This window comes from Thermobia domestica, chromosome 8, assembly GCF_964235325.1.
Source record: "Thermobia domestica chromosome 8, izTheDome1.hap1.1, whole genome shotgun sequence".
NCBI classification, from domain to species: domain Eukaryota; kingdom Metazoa; phylum Arthropoda; class Insecta; order Zygentoma; family Lepismatidae; genus Thermobia; species Thermobia domestica.
In genome coordinates, this window is record NC_137461.1 from 89,563,613 (window position 1) to 89,571,936 (window position 8,324).

The 8,324-nt window shown below is 34.7% G+C and overlaps 1 protein-coding gene across 1 annotated transcript in view; it reads right to left on the reverse strand.

Annotated features, from left to right (window-relative positions):
* Positions 1-7,384, reverse strand: part of LOC145691785 (bicaudal D-related protein homolog) — a 40,239-nt gene extending 32,855 nt beyond the window's left edge. Inside the window, exon 1 of the mRNA XM_081767095.1 lies at positions 6,469-7,384. Within this exon, the coding sequence (XP_081623221.1) occupies positions 6,469-6,723 (255 nt within the window). The 5' untranslated portion in view covers positions 6,724-7,384. The remainder of the gene's footprint in view (positions 1-6,468) is intronic.
* Between the last annotated feature and the right edge of the window lie 940 nt (positions 7,385-8,324).

Consider the following 8,324-nt stretch of genomic DNA (forward strand, 5'->3'; position numbering starts at 1 on the left):
TGAATATAATCGAAAAGAACAAACGAATGTACCTTTCAATACGTTACCCTATTTAACTTCATGTTGTCCACATTGAGGTATATCTTCCGCTGTCAATAATTGATTAGGAAAGACTCATTTCCGCGTTTTTTTTTTTTTTTTAAGTTAAATGACATTGACTACATGCACATTCACAGGAACGATCAATATTAGTGGCTAACGCGGAGAATTCTTGACGCTGTTGCCCACCTCCACTTTCTTTCTTGGTCTTTACATTATCTTTTCCACAGAAATGTCATTTTTAAAACCAATCAATTCATTGGCTAAGGCTGTTCTTTTACATTATATATAGAGTTCGTTCCTTGACATTATTGAATTTCACTTTGGTTTGGGTGACATTTTGCACAATGTGTTGAGAAGGAATACGTTCAATATTAAAACGTCGCTAACACATTGAACACGAAACGTCAAGAGCCAGCTGACATACTAGAAAGGTCTTAGATAGGGTGTTCCAAACTGTGCGCCGCGGCTAACTTACAAGAGCGCTAAGAAATATTTTGGAAAGTTTGGTTGCAATGATTCTTAACGATGTTTTTGAGCTCGGCCATACTTTTACTATTCTTATGTTTGTCTTCTCAAAACATTTTACGCTTTTCCTACACATTCGTGAATATAAAATATGTATTAACTTCTTTATGTTCATATATGTACAACATATGTATGTATATATATACACAGGGTGTTAATGAACTATACCGAGAAACTATAAGAAGTTATTCCTCATATAAAAAAAAATTCAAGTGGGCATGTGGAAACAAAAGTGCATAGACGATATCTGACAACGAAACACGTACCCAGACCCTTGTGAAGTTATACATAAATCGACATCATACGCATAAGGTACATAACCTTACCATACAATAAATAAACAGAATCAGGTAACCAGTGTGTAATAATAATAATACATTATTAAAACATAGACTCGAAATATCATCTTATCTTGCATAAACTTGACGATTTGGGAGAGAGAGATCTTACTCACTAAATAAATTAATGAACAATGAAGGCGAAAGTTGACACATTACTATGCATTATTTCCATGGCAAAAAGATGCTTTTCTGTATCTTTGATGATCGAAACCTGCACCAAAACATGCATAAGATTATATAAAACTGACTCATTAACAGAAATATAGGCAACAAAAATACTTCATAGAATTTACTCGTCGCTAAATTGTAGCGTTCTTATCTATCATACGAGAAATTTGGGTTTGATTCCTGGTGAAATGAAAATGAAATTAAATATTTCAGTTTTATGTCCCACGTTTATGCCGGCTAGGCTAAAAGAGACGGTGATTATGAGGAATGAATGCAATGGTCGATTGAATAAAATGGGAGAAAACGGGAGAATACCGAGAAAGCCCCATGTACACGGTGTTTTTCCACCACAAAGCCTACTTGGCACGAGCCAGGATTAAACCAGGTAAGCCACGCGCCAGAGGTGAACGCTCTACCACTGAGCCCGCGTGCTGATTCCTGGTGTATTTGTGATTCGCGTCTTAAATAGAGCTCTAAGTTCACGTCTCGTATAGCTTCAAAGCTGAAAAAGGAACGTTAACTCCAAAGAATCCAATCCAAAAATACTTAATGCATTTATATGGGAATCGACCATGATTCTATATAGCTATATTTCCCAAAATGTGTCACCGTGATCTATGAGTTTAAAATGTATATAAGTGGTAATGAACAACACAACATGTATCATAGTGAGGTGCCAATTAAATAGTTTTTCTTATTACTTTATGGGCTGGTGTAAGTGTTTACAAATAGGAATTTCTTCCTTTAAAAAAGAAAAAAACTATAAGATCAGCAGCTAATATCATACCTCTATCTACATACACAACCTATTATCACTTGAGATTGTCATTTCTTAATTCCGTACAGGAAAAAAAGAATCTTGTGTTAGCACAGACACACATATATATAAACATACACACCGCATGCTGTTGCCATGTGATACATATGCGATTTTTATTTTAAAGTTTACCTTATGAATTGATGCAAGGACAGTAATTTCATGTTAACACATACGTAAGAACGTGATTGTGAGCCCGCCCATGGCGGTGAAAATTTGCTTAGCCGTATCATTGAACAAATAGTTATATAGTTTTCGTAATATATGGTTTTGGTTTCCAGGCGTTTCAACGCATGAATGACCATAACAGAAAGGGAAAAAGAAAGGTTCCGAACAGCTGGCGAAAAAATACAAGCTCCAGGTGCTGTGTGCTAAATTACATCAAAATAACTCTCAGATAAATCAATAAAAGAATATTCTACTCCACAGACATGGAAGGAGTTTGCATTTTATTGACATGCAAAAGCACATTTTGTGTTTTGTATCAATCTTGCGTAATTTTGCGAAGAAAAAGTAAGCTTAAGGGTAATTAATTAGCTTACAGAAGGAACTGCACGGTAACAAAAGAGACACAAGACAAGTAAACCAAGCTATTCTCTAAATATTTTAAGCTCAGAGCGACATTGTAGTTCAGTGGTAGAGCGCTCATCTCTACTACTAAGGGGACCTTGTTCAATATTCCAGACTACGTGAAGTTACGGGGGCCAACGTCGTATCCATGTTTTTTTTCTGGAGCTCCACTTCTTTGCATTATTTTCATTCCGCCATTTTTTTTCTGATCATTTATCATAAGTGTCTTTTAGCCTACAATATAAGTGTATTTTTGCCTTCTATAGAATTCGAAATAACATAAATAATATGATCTACTACTAGTCTTGACTTAATTGACTAGAGTTGAGAACCAGATGGGGACATCCAGTCGGAAAGGTGTAACAGCTTTTTCACGCCAGCCATCTTGAATGAGGTTTTTCCTGAGTTTTCCTCATTCACATGCCGAGATGGTACCTTTCATAATGGTCCCAGGTCGCTTCCTTCCTTCCCCATTCCTTTCTCCCTCTCCAATTCCCCAGGTAGTGTGATCTCCGAGGGACGTTATCCCTCATACATATGACGGGCTAACATGGCTATAGATGCCAAAAGCCCAGAAATCTAATTCCTAACCCTATTCCTAACTGCATGTGGTCTCGAGTAAGAAATCAGGCTGAATTAGCGTACATTATGTAAGCTTAAAACCTAAGTGAAGAAGTCTACAGGATTATGAAAACACAAGCAACGTAATATTTATATAGGATGATTTTAAAACCAAATAGATCTAATAGTAAACGCGGTTCAGAAGGTAATGGGTACTGCAAAAGAGATGTGCAAATATTAATATTCTTTCACGACGGATTGTTCATGTCTTTTACAAATTGTTCACTTACCTTCTAATCAAACATTTTAGCATGAATTGATTCTGCAAACACAATTTAAGTTTCTATGTTTGACATTTTACTTATTTTTACTATATTCTGTATATTTCGATATTATCATTTTCTAAAATTGTCGCTCACCTTTGGTTTTATCCTGGCTTCCGTCAAGTGGGTTTTCCCGGAGTTTTCTCGTTTCTCCCACTTTGTTCATTCCATCATTTCCGATCATCATAATCTCCCTTAACCTCGGTGCTTGGTGCGATATTATTATTATTATTATTATTTTAAGTCGATACTACCAGCAAACGTTTTTCTAGTTTCTAAATGGAGCATTTCTTATCTCAGGTTTACTGAAAATATTATTTCGATTTAATACCAAAAATAATCATCCAATTACTCCATTTTTTATGATCATTAGTTTTAATTTTCTTAACTAAGTTACCCACAAGAAAAAACATAAAAATGTTAAGCATAATGAGTGTATTTCCACTCATCACACTATAGTGAACGTGACTGCTAGATAAATGAGGATTAAGTTTAGTAAGTAAATAATTCTACTTTACTTCTTACAAAATATCACATAATAGTCATTGTCTTTGAATTATTTCTTATCGCTGAGTACTCTTTTATCGTCATCAATTGTGCAGTTATAATGTTGCCGGAGATATGAATTACAAATTTTCCCATAATTTGTCATCTCTTGGTACCGTTTAAGTAAGGGTTTGCCCACAGCGCACCAAATGCAAAACCTAGACCTAAATTCTATTATAATTCTAACACTCAATGTCATTTCGCGCAGTCCCTCCCTTGTGTAAATTAACTACAGCGCTCCAAGGCTTCGCGACGCACAGTCTGATAACCACCGAGTTATCTCGAGTATACTGATTCCTTATGAGATGACATTGTATTTTTATAAATAGTAACTAACAATATTTCCCCAATGCTGAAACTTGTGTTGATGATCTCTTCTTAAAGATCTGGAAAAGTCTGTGCCGTGATTAACGGGTTCGCAATGTGTGAGGGCCCAGGGAGAAATGGGGTTCATTTAAGTTTCGAAGATTATTTTTATGATGTTTCGATTTTAAAATACACTATTCAGCTTTCGTATTATTTCACATTTTTCCCTCAATATTGTTCTATAGTCTTCTAACACTTTCAGGTTAGTCCCTAAAAGTTATTTAAATTACCCCGAACACTCTGTATAGGGACATAATATAATCATAATGACTGACTGATTAACGCCCAGGTCAAAAGGCTTAAGCTAAAAACTTGGAGTTTGGACAGTGCATAGGATTTGTGACGTAAAATACCACTAAGGAAGGATTTCGTCGAGGAAGGGAAGGAGGTGAATAGGGCAATTATAATACTAAAATGTCTATATCTCGAAATCTCTGAGAGTTAGAGACATGAAATTTGTATACGAACTTCTCATTTAAAATAATTCGACACGTGTTCCAGCGCTTTTTTGATATTTGACCTAGAAGTGAAGAAAATGTTGTGGGTAAGAAAAAAGGTGGGATGCAATCATTATGATAAGATATCCATTAGCTTAGAGATATGAAATTTGGTGTTTGGGCTTTTCATATAAAATAATTGAACACGTTTTTAAGCTATTTTAAACGTTTGACCTAGAACGGAAGAAAAAGGGATGGACTGCTTCCCTGAGATGTCCATATGACATGTTCGAATTTTGTGCGATATTTTGGTTTCAGACGAATTCAGTGTGAAAGGGCAGAAGTAAGAACGCAAAATATTACCCACGTAACACATGGGGATATTCACTAGTCAATAGGATAGTCAATAATTTTCATTTGACAGTGAATTTTATTTCTTGCTTAGTAATAATGAGAACAAAATCAAGCTGTGCATATAATAATAATAATAATAATAATAATAATAATAATAATAATAATAATAATAATAATAATAATAATAATAATAATAATAATAATAATAATGTGCAAGTTTTGTGTATGAACTAGTAGTGTTTGATTAGATGGAATATCCATTTTTTTTTTTTTTTAAGTTTTAGTTTTCTATTGCTGCATAAATTTTTCCGGTTTCTATGAGCGTGGAATGAGGGGTCCTTTTGGCACTTTCGTGGGTGGGGAGGGGGCATACATCCATAGTTATGCTACTAGGTAAAGGAAAGTATGGCTGGAAACCAAACACAAACTAAGTCTCCTTCGCTAAAGCAGTTACGACGCCAGCGTTAAATTCTATGGGGGAGGCGAGTGGAAAAGCACAGACATTATGGGGGCAGCTATTTTTTGTACACGGAAAATGATACTTTTATATTACTTGACCCACGTTACAATTCAACATGTTTGGGAGAAGAAGCAGTAATAGGCACCAGGGAGGCGCTGGCCCCTTTGTCCTCTTTGGGGTCACTAGTGCGCTAAAGGTAATAATAATAATAAGAAGAAAAGGACAATTTTCGATCAAGATTATTATAGAAAGGAAGAATTGACAAAGTTGCATTAAGATACACTATTTTGCATTAAGATGGCGTAAGTACCGATTCAAGGAGGGGAAAATAAGGGGCTCAGTCGCAGTAAAGTTTTATAACGTAACTGTTTCCGTTACTTTCTCCAAATACGTATATTTTCAATATTTCATGGGTAGTAGCCATAAGATAATAATAAAATAGGAAAATTATTTTGTAGAATAAGAAACACGAAAAAAAAAAAAGACATTTAGGGGGAATCAGCTCCTCAATCACGATATGGAGAGTCCTGATTGGGTCTGAGTTCACATGTTCCGGCGTCTATGTATGGAATCATAGATTAAGACAGTGGTCCTCAACCGTTTTAGACTGACGACACACTTTACTTAAGAGCCACAACATTGCGACACTGTTTTTTTTTTCTTTTAATTTTTGTTAATAATAATATAAATTGTGGTTTCTATGAAGTAGTGACTCTATTATAACAATGAGCATTGTTGTTGTCATTGGATGGGTTGATTGGTAGTATGTCTCAAAATTGATAACTATTAAATCTATGAATCTTTAAATTCTAAAATTTCGCGCGAGACACATTCTATAAGACAGCGCGTACATTGGTTGGGAACCAAAGAACTAAATTAGGAATTCCTTAATTTATGACGGAACTGAAAAATAAATAAATAAATAAATAAATACAGAGTATGGTAGTACAGTACTCACCTCCAATTTCTGCGAATATTCCTCGGCAATCCTTTCATTTTGTCGACTAAGCTCTTCATTTTTCTCCAACAAAGCTTTACCCAGTTCAGCTGCCAAAATTAAATCTTTTTCCTTTTGAGCCAACTGGGCGTAAATGTCTTCGGGGTCGGGGGACTCCTCAAAGTTCCTGTTCTCCATCTCATATATATAATCCTCCAAATCATACGTGGGCTTCATGCCATCGTGGTGCATTTCCTGCAGCCTACAGGCGCACATTATGCATCATTCCAAACACGAAAAAATGCATTTGAAACACACATTTTATTGCACTTTGAGTCATTATAAGATTTGGCGGAAGCATTACACTGGAAAAACATATAAGTCTGTGAAGATACATTATTATTATTATTATTATTATTGTCCGCGAAATTTAACCCTCGATGCATTTTATGCTTTGGCCCGTTTGTATTGTGGTTCTCTCATGATCACATTTAAACACTAAAACGAACACTGTGTAACAAAATATATGTATTGCACATCACTCGTACACGAACAAGCGAAATAAAACCATACATTTTCTGTACCTTAGTAACATTTTAATAGTTTTTACGTCATGTAAAATCGACAAACTATACTTGTCCTCACTACACGATTTTTTAAAAAAAATCTATAATAATATTCACTTCTTTTTTAAAATAATAATAATAATAACTCAGCTCTCTTATGCACTAAAAGTTAAAAGGTATTTACGAATATCACAAACACTCTTTCTTTGAAAATAAAATCTATCTTGTCAATATTTATAGTCGTAATTTCAAATAACGTTAAGTGACAAAAAGAAACTCCACACCTCACTCATCGCACGATCACCTGTCTTCCACTAACTTTTTGTGAAGTTTCATATCGTCTGTCAAGAGTTAACACTAGCGCAGGTATGCGCTCGAATGAGGCTCGCTAGCTAGCCTGATGCAACTAATCTTCCAACCGCTCTGTTTACAATTCTTTTCTGAAGCGAGTCAAACCATACGGTGAGGCTTGAAGGGATTACAGGTGAAATTCTCAGTTCCACACAGGTATTATATATGAAATTTTTAACAATATTTAAATTGCTAATATTTGCAAATAAGTTCGGTTAATTCTAAAAATAATTTACTACAGCTCTCAAAAGAATTTTTGCTTAATATTCTTTTCGTTCATTGAAAATAAACAGAAATACTCTATAGCCTGGAGAGACTTTCGGTTCTCAAGCATTGCTAACATATGGATGTAAGTTGAAAAGCGTCTGCTACATTGTATAGAACATTTTTGTTTTGGATTCTTATGACAAAGGAACTAGAATGGTGTTGTTAAAAAGTCATAAGACTGTACGACAATTTCTTATGAGATAACACATACACTGAGTGTTTTTTGGATCAATTTGGTTGTTATCTTATTTGAGTTAATAAGTTTATATTAAACTGGGTTGAATATATTTTCTTTCAAAACTCGAGGCCTAAGCCTTTACTCACTGTTGTTTAGCGCGATTTTACTGTGTTTTAATTTTATTCGGCTTAAGTGCCTCTGGAATCACTTTCGGGGATAAACAGTTACCATAGATTACCTACACGTGAAAGTTATATATTGTGTGGGTTAAATAGTTCACATAAAATGGAAACTACGTATTTTGATACAGGTGATTTCCACACACAATAGATGTAACATACATTAATATGACCTGTATCTCGTAGGAGACGAATAATAAATTAATGATAATGATGAATACTTAATTTAATATAATAATAATAGTAGTAGAAGAATATCGACGAACCCCGAGAAAACTCACGGAAGTATTTCCTTCCGGCTTCGAACCTAGGACACTTCACACCAGAGGTAAAGTT